The 17,124-nt window shown below is 44.4% G+C and overlaps 1 protein-coding gene across 2 annotated transcripts in view; it reads left to right on the top strand.

Moving 5' to 3' along the window:
* Cnnm2 (cyclin and CBS domain divalent metal cation transport mediator 2) overlaps window positions 1-17,124 on the top strand; it is a 130,737-nt gene that overhangs the window by 97,028 nt on the left and 16,585 nt on the right. For both annotated transcript variants that reach the window (XM_069994242.1, XM_069994235.1), the window contains exons 2-4: window positions 1,482-1,625; window positions 3,475-3,612; window positions 5,631-5,800. In XM_069994242.1, coding sequence (XP_069850343.1) covers window positions 1,482-1,625; window positions 3,475-3,612; window positions 5,631-5,800 — 452 coding nt within the window. The remainder of the gene's footprint in view (window positions 1-1,481; window positions 1,626-3,474; window positions 3,613-5,630; window positions 5,801-17,124) is intronic.

Raw genomic sequence — 17,124 nt, 5'->3', positions numbered from 1 at the left:
ACAGTGTCCAGGCCCTGAGTTCAAGCCCTACAACCAAAATAAAGAATACTGCTTCACAAAATTTTGCAGTTCCTCAAAAAGTTGATGTCACAGTATGCAATATTTAAAAGCTGCATTTATTAATATCACCACCTTTTTAACTATTGAGAAGCTGTCAAGCTCATAGTGATAAGATACAACCTTCTCAGAATTCAAATTTTCCATTGGAATCTCAGTTTTTATCATTGATATCAACTACTGCCCATGGTTTTCCTGCTCATTTTGTTCATTTTTGCAAAAGTGTCTGTGAAGTACCCACATCAAAATACTATAGTTTGGTCGTCATTCTTTCAAGTTCAAGTGTTTAGTGAGGCCTAGGATGTGCTTCAAGTGGTAGAGCACCTGGTTAGTAAGTTCAAACCCCAGTACCACTAACAAAAAGTGGCCTGGGCTGGGGGTGTAGGTCAGCAGTAGAGTGCTTGCCTTTCCCGGCATGTGTGAGGGCCCATGCCCAGCCCTGCAAAATGGAAAGAAAAACTGGCTGGTAAACAAATGGCAACTCAGCCATACAAGTACCCTCCTTTCCTCAAGACAATTATTATACTTCAAAATCACAGAAGTGTTTACGGCCCATCCCTCTTTGTCAGGCGGATCATTAAAGGATGAAGTTTTAATGGTGTGAATGGTTTGTATTGCTTTATCAAGGACATTCTTCAGAGAAACAAACTCTGTTCTCTTACCATGTGTGCAGGGTGAACAGTGAGTATGGGTACCATGCCTGCCCATGGCCTTTTGCCACTGGTGCCAAATAAGGCACATTTGCACAAATACTAGCAGGAGCTGGTGGAGCTGATAGTGAAGACCAATACCACTTGAATATCCTTAGGAAAATGGTTTGGCCTCACCATTATCCTGGTGGTCCTGGGGATCCTGGAGGGCCACAGACAACCCTTGGTCAGTGGTGTGCTGCGCATGTCAAGCACCTTGATGATGTTCTGGCTCATTGCATGCTTTTAATAGCTCAGGAAGCTTTTCCACACAGCTATGCTATTCTGCACCATTTTAAGAGGCTAAAACATAGTCTAATGAAATTTGGTAGCAAAATTTTGCTGCATAAACATTTGCTGTTACATTTTTATTTTTATTTTTATATTTTTTGCTGGTCCTGGATTTTGAACTCAGGGCCTGGGCACTGCCCCTGAGCTTCTTTTGCTTAAAGTTAATGCTCTACCTCTTGAGCCACAATGCTCCTTCTTGGTTTTTCTGAGATGTTTATTGGAGATAAGAGTCTCTGCTGGGCGCTGGTGGCTCACGCCTGTAATCCTAGTTACTCAGGAGGCTGAGATCAGAGGATCATGGTTCAAAGGCAGCTGGGGCAGGAAAGGCCGGGAGACTCAGTCACCAGCTTCTCCTTTCCTTTTTTTTTTTTTCCACTAAAAATATATGACATGAAATTTGGGGAATCCAGAAAATTATGTTGTAAAACTTTATTTTCTTTAAAGGTAAATCTCACCTGGCCATTGTGCAGCGGGTAAACAATGAAGGAGAAGGAGACCCATTTTATGAAGTTCTGGGAATTGTCACCTTAGAAGATGTGATTGAAGAAATCATCAAATCTGAGATCCTAGATGAAACAGATTTATACAGTGAGTAGTGTTGTCTGTATCATTTCCCCAGACCTTTGCTTTTCCCATCATGATTGTTTCATGAGTCATCTGACATTTCTCCCCTTGTTGGATACCTTTGTTTACAATTATCATGGCAGGTGGAGGCTGGTATAGTCTCCCGTCTCTTCCAGCCTCTTCATCAAGGGCACCAAAGAGACCAGTTCTGTGACTTCAAGTGACAGTATTCTTTTGACAATCCTGCTGCTCATATCTCTGCTTATTCCTAGTCTGAATCATGGAACTTCTGCTCTTACATTGCTCTGTGCTAATTTGTTCTTTAATTTCTTTCTTTCTTTTTGTGCTGATACTGGGACTTGAACTCAGGTCCTCTTTCTCTTACCTGGCTTTTGGGCTCAAGGCTGGAACTCTACCACTTGAGCCTCACCTCCACTTCTGGCTATTTGCTGGTTAGTTGGAGATAATAGTCTTATAGATTTTCCTGATTGAGCTGGTTCAGATCTAAGTCCTCAGATCTCAGCCTCCTGAGTCGTGGTGCCTGGTTAGGTTTCAGGTATATTCTTTTTTTTTTGGTCAGTCATGGGGCTTAAACTCTGGGCCTAAGCGCTGTCCCTCAGCTCTTCAGCTCAAGGTTAGCACTCTACCACTTGAGCCACAGCACTACTTCCAGTTTTCTGGTGATTTATTGGAGATAAGAGTCTCATGGCCTTTCCTGCCCTAGCTGGCTTTGAACCACAATCCTTAGAGCTCAGCCTTCTGAGCAGCTAGGATTACAGGCATGAGCCACCAGCACCTGGCTAGGTATATTCTTGATCTCAATAGATCAGTAATGATGATGACAGCTGCTACCCTTAGAAAGCTATTTTTGTTTTGTATTGATTCACACTGGCTGATTTTCCAAATAATTTGAGACAGAAGTAAAATGTAAGGCAATGATTATCTTCTCCCTAGAACAGTCTAAAAATTTGTTTTTCCCTGGCAAGAATTTAAAGTGCAGGGATATGATTCTTGAGGAAAAAGAAGGCAATGGGGTCTTATCTTTAAATCAGTATATTTCCCCCCAGATCATTACTTTATCCCCCCAAATACTTGAAAAAATGGTTTTGCTTGAGATACCATCTAGATTTGGGTTGGTATGCAACAACCCACAAGTGTCTACCAAATGATTTTGTATGCTCTGAAAGCTAAGAATGGCTTTTCTATTTTTAAATTATTGGGGGGAAAAATCAAAAGAAGAATAATTTACTTTGTGACATGTAGACAGTAAGTGGAATTCCAGTTTTCATGTGTAAAGTTTCAGCATGCTCATTCATTTATACTATCTGCTCTTTCTAAAAGGGAAGTGGAGTTCTTACAATCGAAACTCTAGCCCACAGAGCCTAAAATATTTACTCTCTGGCCCTTTCCCCAGGAAATTTGCTCACCCCTGTAAGTCGATCGCTCTCTCTGTGTTTGCTTGACCTTGAGGATCTCATGGTCTGGAGTAGAAATGAAGCAAACATGATGAAGATAGTATTCTGTGAATGCATTCTTGTTTGTTTTGTGAGGGGTCTTGTTAGTGTGTTTATTTCCTTACAGCTGAGACTGTGGGGGTTGTTAAAGGCAGAGACAACTGCCTGTGGGGGAAGCCCTGTGTTGATTCTTCACTAAATGTGTGGTGACATGGAGTGAGGCAACCACGCACGTGTGCGGTTTGGGCCCACCCAGTCTGCTGTAGGTTCCGTGGGGGCTTCTGTCCACTTCCCTCTTCCCATGTACATGTGGCATCTGAGACAGCTCCCACCCCCTTTCCAGTGGATTTCAGCTCTTCTGTCCCCAAAGAGCCCTGATCTAATGGATTGTGTTTTCTTACTTTCCCATCCCTCCTCAGCTGATAATAGAACGAAAAAGAAAGTGGCTCATCGTGAAAGAAAACAGGATTTTTCTGCCTTTAAGCAGACAGACAGTGAGATGAAGGTTAAAATATCACCGCAGCTTCTCCTGGCCATGCATCGTTTCCTAGCAACAGGCAAGTGTGCTTATCGCAGCTGGAGATCACCGCCAGCCCTGAGCCTTTCCTCACCGCTGCTGACTGGGGGGGCTGGGGATGGAGACTGGGAAATGGGGTAATAAGTAATGCCACTTTTGTGTTTTGTTTTTGTTTTCTTTTGTTTTGTTCTCTTTAAATTCTCTCCTCTCCTGTGTTCAGTGTCGGCATGGTCCCTCTGAGACACTTACCAGAGGTGGAGCAGTAACTTAAAATTGGTCTGAAGGTAAGGATGAATGTTAGTGCCACACTGCATGTGCACATAGGCCAGGTCATCTCCTTCCAGCTAAGGAGCTCCACGCCCTCCCTGGGAGGGCAGCTGGCGGAGTAGGCTGACAGGCACACCAGACACCACCTCGTTTGATTGGACAGTTGAGTAATTCTCTCTTCAGCTTGCCTTGGAAGAACACTTGGACATCAGTGGTCACACAGGCGCTATGATTTGCAAAGAAGATTAAAAACAAACAAAAGTAGATTTTGAGAATTAAATCCTTAACTCTTATGGCTTTGATGAAATGAGAGATTCTAAGGACTTTGACATGGATTTCATGGTGGCCTCTTCAGATCAGATTACTAACTTGGGTCCATTCCAGGAGGCAAATGTTCACATTATTTAAAGCCACCAGGCCAGCCGGCACTGACTGCTCCCGAGAGGTCAAGGTTGAATGGATTTAAGAGACTGACTAAACCCTCTCACATCCCACATGGCCTTGTAGGTGAAGGGTGAGCTCTGATGGCCAGGGGAAGTGTGAAAAAAATCTGAATGTACCCAGAGGCTTTTGTAGAAGACGTCTGTTTCCAGGATGGTCAGCCATTACCTGTCAACTGTATGCAGTGTACTTACAGTATTTTGCAAAGAAGGCTAACAGCGATCACGTGACCGGATGTTACCTACGCTTTCAGAACACATTTTCTGAGACATGGAAATGCTCACAGTTAATATTTATGCCATGGCAAAGTATCCATGACTTAGTGGAAAGTGGGGGAAAGCCAGAATGTAAAAGCGTTAAGATTATAGTGACGATTTTGTGTGTCATGCACACACATGCACACAGACACACAAGCCTGGGCAAAGCACTGGAAAGAAATACTCACCAAATTGTTCCGAATGGTTATCCAAGTGGTTGGCTCATAGATCATTTTTTATTTTCTTTATATTTTCTGTATTTTCCAAAATTTCTGCAATGTACTGTCTTATTTCATTATTGGAAAAAGTCACAGAAGTGAATGCAGAATTTATCGCTTCCTATAGAGCATCACATTTTTTTAAAAAAAATAAAAAAAATGATACCTGTAACTTGCTTATTATTCTTTTCCTAATTCTGAGACGATTGTTCCTCATCAAGGAAGAACCACACATTAAACCTGAATGTTATCCTACTCTGCCTCTGAGCAATCATAAAGTCCACTTCTCCAATAGCACCCTCAGTCCGTAATCTTGATTTTTTTGTTATTTTCAATAAAGTTACTACCATTGTAAATGCTGACCAACATTCCATTTTTGTTGGCAAGTTGGAGTGCATGTTGATGTGTGCACGGCCTTGCTTTTATTCCACATCTCTCCCTCAGTGGTCCCTGGAATTTGTCAGGCTAGCGGAGAATGAGAGGCGTCTGCACCGGTACTAACCCACCATCAGCGCTTCCACCGTGGCTTCCTCCCTTGCCTGTTGTTGGGCAGCCAGGCTCTGGTGGCTTGTTGGAGGGTGTCCTGGCGCTCAAGGACCCTGTTGCTGGTTGGTTTCCATTTCCATCAGTTGGAAACGTAGAGCACACTTTTATGAGACCGATGCCAATGACAGGTTGAAATGATTTTTTAAAAAGGAACAAATGCAAGCATTCAGCATTTTCTGATTTCTCCCAGGTAATCTGTCCCCAGTGGATCAGCACATGGAAGTCTCGTGCACCCAGGTTCTATTCGTATGACCCGAATACCTTAATAACTAGCATGATTTTTTTCCATCCGTTTGAAGTGTAATGTCAAGTTGTGTTTATGTCTATAGAAGTAGAAGCATTTAGCCCATCCCAGATGTCAGAGAAGATCCTTCTAAGGCTGCTAAAGCACCCCAATGTCATCCAGGAACTGAAGTATGATGAGAAGAACAAGAAAGCCCCAGAGTACTACCTCTACCAGCGAAACAAACCTGTAGACTACTTCGTTCTCATTCTGCAGGTCAGAGGAATTATTCAACCATTGTCTTTTCAGCTCAGAGAAGGCCTGGCATAGGTGAATGGGTCTTAGCTTGCCTTATAAGGGGAGAATTTTCTCTCTGTTTTCATAGTGGTGACTCGATTGTAAAATGATGTCATTAATTATTTTGATTTCTAATACTGAAAGGTGCACAGCAATGGCTGCGGGGCTGAGCCCATGCGAGAATGATGAATGTGGTTGTTCACATTTTTGAAGAATTTGGGGAGGTGCTTATTCTTGTCCAGGCGTGGGTGTTTGAAATTTATTATCATAGATTTCTGGGTCCTTTCTGTATCATTTTTGTTCCCATCCCTCATTAGGACTCTTACATTAGCACCATTCTTAGTATTAACATAGCACTCACTGTCATGTTTATTCCTGGTTACTAATTAGACCTTGAAGAGGAACTGATAAAGTAATGACAGGACCTTGAGAAGATAGCAGATGATTTCTTCTCACTAAAGTGATGTAATCCCATGCCCGGGACTGGAAGGTCATTCATTGTGGACCCTCTCTGGGGCTTTCCACTTGAGACCTTATATCACCTTGAAATACATTTATTTTGGTCAGTCATGGGGCTTGAACTTGGATCCTGGGTGCTGTTCCTTTGGCTCAAGACTAGTGCTCTACCACTTTGAGTCACAGCTCCACTTTCAGTTTTCTGGTGGTTAATTGGAAATAAGACTCTTGTGGTCTGTCTTGCCTGGGCTGGCTTTGGACTGCAGTCCTCAGGTCTCAGCTTCCTGAGCAGCTAGGATTGCAGGCCACCAGCGCCCAGCTCGCTTTGATAAATTAACAGGTGCTATCGTCAGATCAACAGAGGCATTACAATGAGGTAATCCTGCTCTCAGATACTTCTTGTACTTCTTTATTGAGGAATTGCTTTTTCAGGAAATCTGAGTTTATATTACTACCAGAATACTAGCTCTTAAACTTTCTCATATTTCTTGTTTACTCCTAAGTGGAGGTATCATTTCAAGAGTATAATTAGTAGTTGGTAGGCCCTAAAATTTACATGAGTCTAGCAAGACCCTAGTTATCTAACTGAATTAAGAAAGTTATTCTTATTTGAAAATGACTAGCTGAGGGTGGTGGCTCACACCTGTAATCCCAGCTATTTAGGAGATAGAGATGAGGAGAATTACAATTCAAGGTTAGCCCAGGCAAAATGTTAGCCAAATCCCCATCTCAGCCAATGTCAGGACAAGATTGTGCATGCTGTCATCCCAGCTAAACATGAAGAATAAAGAAGAGGATTAAGGTCCAGGCCAGCCCAAACAAAAAATACCAGGATGTTATTCAAAAAAATAAAGCTCTAGGTGCCAGTGGCTCTCACCTGTGATCCTAGTTCCTCAGGAGGCTGAGATCTGAGGATTGCAGTTCAAAGCCAGTCCAGGTAGAAAAGTCCATGAGACTCTAATCTCCAATTAACTACCAAAAACCTGAAAAGGCCAGAAGTGGGGCTATGTCCCAAGTGGTAAAGTGCTAGCCTTGAACAAAAAGCTCAGGGACGGTGCCCAGGCCCTGAGTTCAAGTACCAAGACCAGCACAAAAGAAATGAAAAGAAACAGAACAAAAGAAAGGAAAGGAAGGAAGGAAACAAGCAAGCAAGCAAAAAGGACTGTTGTATGACTCAAATAGTAAGTGCCTGCCTAGCAAGCAAGCACAAGGCCCCAAGTTCAAACCCCAGTACCAAGGAAAGAAAGAACATTATTCTTCTCAGGTGTGAATGTTCAGTACTGACAGGTTTGCATTCTTATAGAACCTCTGTGTGTGTGTGTGTGTGTGTGTGTGTGTGTATGTGTGTGTGTGGTATTCTTGTGTCTGGAAATGAGTGAAGGTATAACTGGTCATATCATCTCACTTGCTTATAGGTTTCTTAGAGACTTCTGTCTCCAGCCTTACTAATCACAACCTTACTATGATTCTTCCATTAACTCTAGTCTTGTTTGATAGCTTTGTTTTCTTTGAAAATATATAAGCTCAAAACTCTGAAGATACCAAAGGGAGTTTATTTTATTGTTTGAAATGAGGGATTTGTAAGAGAGCTGAATGTGACTCTTCTGTAAGCCTAGAGAAACTGAATTACATTAAAGACTTTCTTAGGAATTGTGTGGACTGAGATGGTTGAATTACTGGGCTGTTGGCATGGCGCAGATGGCTAGGCTTGGCCTAGTAAGCTCAGGGCCCTAAGTTCCAACCCTTGTACTGTCCCCTCCAAGAGAAAGAAAGGAAGAAGGAAAGAGAGAAAGAGAAAGGAAGGAAGGAAAGAATGAAGGAAGGAAGGAAAACAAAGAAAGAAAGGAAAGAAAGAAAAGAAGAGAGAGAGAAGACTTCAGTTGCCTGTGTTATATGATTAGTGGTATTTAATTGTGACTCAGTAATGCTCTATTGGCATATAATAAGAAAGCCATGGGTCTTCAAATAAACGTTAGAGAATAGGGACCTTATATGTCCTCCAATTTCAAGACAGTTAACTACAGATACTTTTTGATGTCATTTGTAACTGTGTAATTCTCTCTGAAGACCTTTTCATGTTAGATAATTATATCAGGGTCCATAGTTTGTTGAGCTGATGTGTGGGAGTTTTATAAATAGTGTGTGTGTCTGATAAACAGGCCTGTGGAGGTATTGAAATGCTGGAGTTTGGCAAAAGTCATGTTCTTGCAGACTAGCCAATTACCCAAGGTACCCAGAGAATAACAGAGTGAAATACCATGACACCTCCATCAATCTGGTGCAGTTCTCATCTTGTGCCAAGTACATTCCACCCTACAGTTTTGCACTGCAACCCTGGGAGTTCAGGCAGGCTGTACAGCCTGCTTCCATCCCTTCAGGAACGTGGAGTCAGCAGTCCCTGCCCTCCCTGCCCAGCCTCAGTGCAGCAAAACTCCTTACCTAGCTGGTCTTGGGTAGAAGTGTGTGTGTGTGTGTGTGTGTGTGTGTGTGTGTGTGTGTGTGTGTGTGTGTGTGTGTGTGTGTGTGTGTGTGTGTGTGTGTGTGTGTGTGTGTGTGTGTGTGTGTGTGAGAATTGTGCCAGTACTGGGGCCTCAAGCACTTGCTCCCCTTTTTCACTCAAGGCTGGCATTTTATCACATCTACCACATCTTTACTTCAGGCCTTTTACTCATTAATTTGGAATAAAGTCTTTTAGACTTCTCTGCTCAAGCTGGTTTTGAACCTCTGTCCTTCTGATCTTAGTCTCCTGGGTAGCTAGGATCACAGGTCCCAGCCACCAGTGCCCAACTTCAAAATGTATCTTTTAAAGTGAAATAAACATGGTGAATGAAAACAGCACAATAAATCATGACAAAAATTGGTTCTACATGTCTTGTGTGTATGTGTATGTGTGTGTATATGTGTGTGTAGAAATTGAAAGGAATATAATTTTGTTAGAATTATTTTTCCACCATCATAAGAAAAGACCAAGAAAAAATTATACAATGGTTTTAAATTGTATAACTAAAGCCAAAGAAATCCCTTTTAAAAAATTATTATATGACTCATAAAAAATTAGGCACTTAGGGCTGGGAAGGTGGCTCAGTGGTAGAGTGCTTGCCTTGTATGCATAAGGCCCTGGGTTCGATTCCTCAGCACCACATAAGCAGAAAAGGCCAGAAGTGGTACTGTGGCTCAAAGGTAGAGTGCTAGCCTTGAGCTGAAGAGCGAGGGACAGCACCCAGGCCCAGAGTTCAGGCCCCATGACTGGCAAAAAAAAAAAAAAAAAAAAAAATTAGGCACTTATATTTTATCCCAGTGTATATTCTAGTGATAGAAAAAGAGAAATGTCATCAATCCCTGCATAGATATTAAGGAAACTAAATCAGGAATAAAGAGTAGATGATTAAAAAATCACTAAGCCAGATTAAAATTGTGATAACCTCTCTTCCTCAGGTTTTTATGTAACGTACAGAACTTTGCATATAATATGTTCTCTTTTGTGTGAAAGAAAAGCTGCACCTGTCTGTGTGGGAAGTTTCTCAGGTAGTTACTCAAGAACCTGACCATCGTTCCCACCCCAGGGAAGGCTTAGGCTGGCGATGGAGCAGGTGGAAGTCTTTCTTGCTGACACAGTTTGAATTCCTCACCACAGTTGCTTGCTACCTCTTTAAATAATTATAAAAATACAACTGATAGTCAATTAGAACCCTAAATAGCAACTGAGTTAAGGAGAGAATAAATAGAATATATTAAAGTATATAGTGATATAAAATACTTTTTTTGTTGTTGTTAAGTCATGGGGCTTGAACTCTGGGCCTGAGCACTGTCCCTCAGCTCTTCAGCTCAAGGCAAGTGCTCTACCACTTAAGCTATAGCACCACTTCCATAAAATACTTTCAAGATAATATACTTACTATAAACACCCAAGTGTTTGTTTCTGTAAGTACTCAAATAAAAAGATAGAGAACTAAAATTATCTTCAGAAAAAATAAACAATAAACTAAAGCCAAACAAATTAGTAAAAATTATTACAAAAATAAACTGAAAAATGAGATACTGGTAGGGTGGCCTAAATAGTGGCCCTGAATTCAAATTTTAGTATTGTCAAAAAAAGGAAAAGAAAAAGGAAAGAAAAGCCTTACAATCCATAAATAAATTAGTATTTGGGTCTTTCAAGAATTAACAAAATTACTGGGTGTCAGTGCTTCATGCCTATAATCCACGCTGCTCAGGAGGCTGAGATCTGAGGATTATGGTTAGAAGCCAACCCAGGCTGGAAAGTCCATGAGACTCTTATCTGCAATTAAGCTCCAAAAAAGCCAGAAGTAGGGCTGTGGCTCAAGTGTAGAGTGCTAGTCTTGAGCACATAGACAGAACTTGGTCCTGAGTTCAAGCTCCAACACACACACACACACAACTCTCTCCTCTCTCTTTCTCCCCTCCCCCCTCCGAAAGTTAACAAGGTCAGTGTTTTCTTGACATAATTAATATAATTAAAACAAAGGAAGAAAAAAAATGAAACCAAGTCCCTCCCTCCCTTGCTGTGTACACAAAAGCATCTGGAATAAAGGATTTGATGGGAGAAAATCCAAACTTTAAAGAGAGTATACTTTTTTCCTCATATAATAGACATGATGACTGTCAAATATATTCTTTAAAGGCTTTTAGGGGCTTGATAAGATTATGGGCTAATCACACTCATCAACATTGATACTGAATTTCTAAATAAAAAAAAATCCAACCAGGCACCGGTGGCTCATGCTTGTAATCCTAGCTAATCAGGAAGCTGAGATCTGAGGATCATGGTTCAAAGCCAGCCTAGGCAGAAAAGTCCCTGTGAGACTCTTATCTCCAATAAACCACAAGAAAACCAGAAACGGCACTGTGGCTCAAATTGGTAGAGCACTAGCCTGGAGAGAAAAAGCTCAGGGACAGTGCCCAGGCCCTGAGTTCAAGCCCCACAACCAAAAAAAGAAAAATCAACCAAGAGTAACAGCTGATTGTTGTGACTGTAACTGAATTTGCTTTATTTTAGAATGAAGGGCTAGTTTAACATAAGGACAAGAGGAAAATGTCTTCATTAGTAAACTAGTAAGGGAAAGTCAGTAAAAAAGGCAATAAAGTTAATACATTCACTGTTTTGTTCCATTTTTTTTTGTAACTACGAACTCAATTACAAGATTAATGGATTTCACTGAGACATTTCCACGCTTGCATATCTGTGTGGTGATCACATCCACTGTCCCCTCCTCCCTCCCTTCCTCATCCCTGCCCACCTTTCCCCAGCCCCCTGCTCCTTCCCACTCAATTCCCCTCTACTGCCATATTCTATTTTTAAGTTTCCACTTACGAAGAAAAAAAATAAAGCAACTACTCTTGGTTTTAAAAACAAATTTTTTGTCGGTCATGGGGCTTGAACTCTGGGACTGGGCACTGTCCCTGAGGTCTTCAGCTCAAGGCAAGTACTCTACCAATTGAGCCACAGTGCCACTTCTGGTTTTCTGGTGGTTTATTGGAAATAAGAGTCTCATGGACTTTCCTGCCTGGTCTGGCTTTGAACCACGACCCTCCAATCTCAGCTTCCTGAGTAGCTAGGATTACAGGTGTGAGCCACTAGCGCCCGGCCAAATCTATATTTTTAAACAAGCCATAAAAAATAAAAAATAATCCCTGCACACACACTATAAGATGAGTGCTGATGGCTCATGCCTGGGTCACCAGGAGGCTAAGATGTGAGGACTGTGGTTTGAAGTCAGCCTGGACAGAAAAGTCTGTGAGACTTATCTCCTATTTAGCAGGGAAAAGCACATGACTCAAAGGGTAGAGCCCCAGTCTTGAGTAAAAAGCCCAGCAAGAGCACAGGCCCTGAATTCAAGTCCCTATATAGGCTACAAAAAATTATATATGCACAGTAATTATAACTGCCATAAATTCTTTTCTTTTTTCTTTTGTCAGTCGTGGGGCCTGGGCGCTGCCCCTCAGCTCTTCAGCTCAAGGCCAGCACACTACCACTTGAGCCATAGCACCACTTATGGCTTTTTCTGCTTATGTAGTGTGAGGAATCCAACCCAGGGCCTCATGTATGCAAGGCAAGCTCTCTACCACTGAGCCACCTTCCCAGCCCTATAAATTCTTAAGTAGGATTATTGTAGTTTTGTTTTTGAAGTCCTGGGGTTTGAACTTAGAGCTTTGTGCTTGATAGGCAGATACCCTTATCATTTGAGCTTTATTTATTTATTTATTTACATGAGCTTTTTTTGGGGGGGGGGTTCCGGTCGTGGGGCCTGAACTCTGGGCCTGGGCACTGCCCCTCAACTCTTCAGCTCAAGGCTAGCGCTCTACCACTTGAGCCACAGTGCCACTTCCGGCTTTTTTGTTTTTTGCTAATGTGGTGCTGAGGAATTGAACCCAGGGCCTCAGGCATGCAAGGCAAGCGCTCTACCACTGAGCCACCTTCCCAGCCCTACATGAGCTATTTTTAAGATGAAGTCTCACTTTCTTCCTGGGCTAGTGTAGACTTCAATTCTCCTGTTTGCACTTCCCTGTGATGACAGGCGCGCCCCTATACCCAGTCATTTTGCTTTCCTCCTATTTTAGAGTCACAAGTACACATCACTCTATTGATGAGATTAAAAGGTGGGGTCAGGATGTCCCATTAAATAACGAATCTGCAGTCTTGAGATAATATATGCCCTTTAAAGAAAAAAATTGCTTAGATACCCAGCAATAAACCTAGTTTAAAAAAATCATACAACTTAAGTGTGTATAAAGGTAAAGCTAGGTACAATTTCCTTTTGCTAGAACTCTTCTTCACAACTACAAATCAAGACACATTTGCAGGTCAGCGTTGAATGCTAAGTGTGGAAAGGATCATGTTGGTCCATCTGGACGCGCCACTCACCAGCATGGCGGCCCTGGGTGATGCAGGCCCGGATGCCTGACAGATTGCAGCTCTGAACGCTGGCTTCCAGTGGGCGTGACTGAGCTGCTGTGTGAGGCTCCTTCCCCTCTAGCTCCCTGCTTCTCATGACTTCCTTGTAGTGTGCTCAGGACTCCCCAGGGATCTTGTGAAGTACAATACCAAGGTGCTGTGGTCTTTAACACACCCAGTTGGTGGAGTCCCAGGCTTAGCCCCAGGGCCCGGAGGAGCGCGCTGAGCCTCGGCATGCTGGGAGCGCCCGGGCAGTCAGTGCGCACGCGCAGCAGCTCTTGGTCAGAAGACCGTCAGTCAAATGGCTGGAAATATGGTTAAACTAATTTTTAAGCACCAACACTGCTTTTTTTCTTTGTTAAGGCAAACACTTAGGAAGTTAACCTGCGGAATCGGAAGCCTCCATCCGCAGCTTCTAGGAGAAAGGCCAGGACTGGAGAGGGCCAGTCATGGGAGGCATGCCCACATCCCTGGGTGGCACGTCCTCTCTTGTGGGCACGGCTGCTGAGCTGCTTGCTCATTCTTACTCACAACTGGCGTTCTACCACTTGAGCCACACCTCCAGTCCTGCTTTTGATTTTTTTAAAAAAAGAAATGGAGTTGCATGAGTTTTTCTGCCTGGGCTGGCCTTGAACCACAGTTTTTCAGATCTAAATCTCCTAAGTAGCCAGGATGACAAGCATCCAGCTTAGTTACCTCCTTTCTGATGCCAAGCCCCACTGAATGCTTTGTGGTGGTGATCTAAAGACAAAAGCCACACAGAGCACAGGGGCCAGCGGCTTCTGTGAGCAGTGGCCCTACCCACAGTGACCTCAGTGTTATTTACCCTGTGCCAGCTAGGACAGCAGAAATCCCTTTGAGGGGACCAAGAATGGTACTCAGCCGTAGCGCACATAGTGGGCTATAGTGAGTCCTCAAAGACTGGAGGAGAGTGAGAGAGTGAACTGAACCCTTCATGTAGAGGGAGGGGAGATTCTGTGCTGGAATTCTGGCTCAGAAAGCCCGTGTGTCCTTGGGGTACCCTGGGGGTCTGTCATGTCCTGTGATAACTTTTTCTTAGTGACGTGATTGGGTAAATGTATGACTATTCCATAAGTAAAATCATTCCTTCTATGGAAAGAGTTATCTGAGCAGACGTGATTGATTTTAATCCAGGCAGGTCACCCCCTCACAGCGTGCAGTAGTACTGTGGGCTTATTTGAAAATGATCTCTCTTTGGAGCCTGACACGCAGATGTGTTTGCTGAGGGTCTCTATGCCTGTCTGTCAGAAGGGCTTAGCGTTCATGGAAGGCTTGTGGGGCCGGGTGGGCTTCAGACTTCTGGCACCTGTGCAATCTTCAAATGCTGGGATTGCAGGAACACTGTCATCCAGAGAGATCTTGTAAGTAGAGTGAATGAAAGCAGTGCAGTGAGTCCCGAGTCTTCAGTAGCTTGAGGTGAAATAGCAAAAGAAAGTTCCAGCGAGCATTGATCCACGAGGCTCTAGGGGCTCCATGTGAAGACCTGTTTGTTATGCTGAAATTAATGCTTTTGGTCAAAAAAGGGATTGAGATATCTGAAACAGTGTTAACCACAGACAATGAAATAATGTCCCCAGAGCCCGTGGCTCTGGGCTGGTCAGCATCTAGGACAGCCGGTTCCCCTGGGGACCGAAGGACACAGGAGATGTTCGCTGAGACGGCTTTTGTCTTAGGCTCTGAATCCTCCTCCAGCTGGGCTGCTTTGATCAGCAGACTCCCCACCCCTGTGCTCTGCGTCCCCACCCCCACCCCCACAAGGACCTAGGACAGGCCATTTCCAGAGTGAGGCTGGTGTTTGCTGACAGCCAGAAATTGTGACTCAGCTACTGCAGCTTCCCGGTGTGCCCGTGCCCCTGAGCACCTACAAGTGCCCACTCCTGCGTACACCTCACTCTTCCTCTCAGTGTGAGGCCCTGGGGCATTTGCCCCACTACACAGAGTTCAGGAGGAGACAGTGCTCTATCCACTCGCGATTACTGACTACAGACATTATATTTGCAGAAAGTGTGTATGTACATGCTCACTACTCAAACCCATGGGTCAGTCCAGGAACGGATGGCTACGAGACTGAGGAGACGGATGTCCTCAGGCATACTGCTCATCCCCAGCTCACACTGGCTCTTTCCTGCCAGCCAAGACTTTCTCTTTCTTTTTTTGCCAGTCCTGGGCTTGAACTCAGGGCTTGGGCTCTGTCCCTGAGCCTTTCTGTGCTCAAGGCTAGCGCTCTACCACTTGAGCTATGTGGTACTGAGGAATCCAACCCAGGGCTTCATGCATGCTAGGCAAGCACTCCACCACTAAGCCACATTCCCAGTTCACCAGCCAAGACTTTTGTTCCCCACTTACACCCCTCTCCCCCACCCTGATTTTGTGCCCTGTATCCTGAGCCCCCTTCACTTGGCCTGTCCCCCACCCCTTGACCCGCAGGAGGTGGGCACCTTCTCTGTTAGACGGGCCAGCCTGCTGCCTGCTCTGCCATCAGCGCTACAGTCCCACTTCTGTCTTCCCTGCGAGATGGAAGTCTCCCGTGGGCCCAGACCTCCCCGTCCCCGGCATCAGCACCAGCGCTGCCATCCTGAGCATTCCTGATGCCAGTGACTGGACCCTCATCACCAAACTCCCCTCCCCCGGTTTCTGGGGGTGAAGCTGCTTTGCTTCTGCACAGATTTTCCACCACCCCATTTTTGTTTCTGCTTCATCTCCTCCTCTTGGTCATGGGGTACACACTATCCTTTCCCCATTTCTTTCTACTCGCTACCCACCCCCACCGCGTCTGTCTTCAGTTCTGAACTTCCCCTGACCTTGTTCCTCCACCTCAGCCTCGGATCCCCTGCAGAAGGCCTTGTTCTGCGCTGGAATTCGTCTGTCTCTCTCCATTCCCTTCACTGGCTCAGCTCCTTCCTGACCTTTCCATTGCCATCACAGGATGCTCAGCATCAGCCGCCCTGTGACTTCTTAGTCCTCCTACCCCTCTCCTCTCTCTCTTTACCTGGTCACACTGTTTCCTCACCATGCTTTCTCATGAAGCCTGTGGCTTCTACCCCAGCCTGCTCTAGATCCTCCCCATCCTGAAGCCCTAAAACTGCAGGCCTTACCCCCAGGCTGTTCCAGGAGCCCCAAGGTAGCAGCTGCTGTCACCCCCTTCCAGACCTCCCTTCACACCACTCCCTCTGGTTCTAGCAGACCCCGCGCAGCCTAGACATGGATCCTTGGGCAGGGAGGGTTCAGCACCTTCTTGTTTGCAAATTTGTGTAGAAGTATGAGCAGGATAGAGGTGCGGCTCGGTGGGACTGCCTGGCACGTGTGAGGCTCTGGATTCAGCCCCTTTGTTGCTAAATTAATAAATAGAAAATGGAAGGAAGGGAGGAGAAGGGAGGTTGGTTGATTTTAAGTTCCTTTAAAGTGAAAAATTATTTAGGGCTGGTAAAAAAAAAGCCCTACTACTTAGGCTGGGTGAAGGGAAACCTAAAATAGAGGTGTAGATCTTTTGGAGAAGCAAGCTGAGAAAGGAAATGGAGAATTTCGCATAGGATAACTCAATCGGGAGCAGGCAGAAGGATGGGTTTGTACCAGTAGGTGGTGCTGTGCAATGCATTGGCTGATGGTGGTTCTTTGGTCACTGAGTCTTTCTGAGCTCCTCTCCTGATTTCTAAGGGGATGAGTATGAATGCTGTGAGCAGTAAATGAATTCTGAAACACTGTGCAGCGTTAGCACAGTTCCTTCTCTTGCTATCTGCCTCTCCCTTGCGAAGGGCGTTCTAGAGAGGCGCCCTCTCCCTGTAGAGACCCCAACAGGTGCTGTAAGCAAGAGCCCTGCTGACCCTCCAGTGGGAAATCTGAACATGAAACACTTGCAGGAATGCATCAATAGACCAGAAAACGCATGTTAGCACCCACTGTGGAGGAGGATGGC

The sequence above is a fragment of the Dipodomys merriami genome, unplaced genomic scaffold (genome assembly GCF_024711535.1).
Source record: "Dipodomys merriami isolate MVZ:Mamm:240054 unplaced genomic scaffold, mDipMer1.0.p SCAF_102, whole genome shotgun sequence".
NCBI lineage: Eukaryota > Metazoa > Chordata > Mammalia > Rodentia > Heteromyidae > Dipodomys > Dipodomys merriami.
Note: the sequence above shows the minus strand (reverse complement) of the source record. Positions and strands in the feature narration are given on the sequence as shown.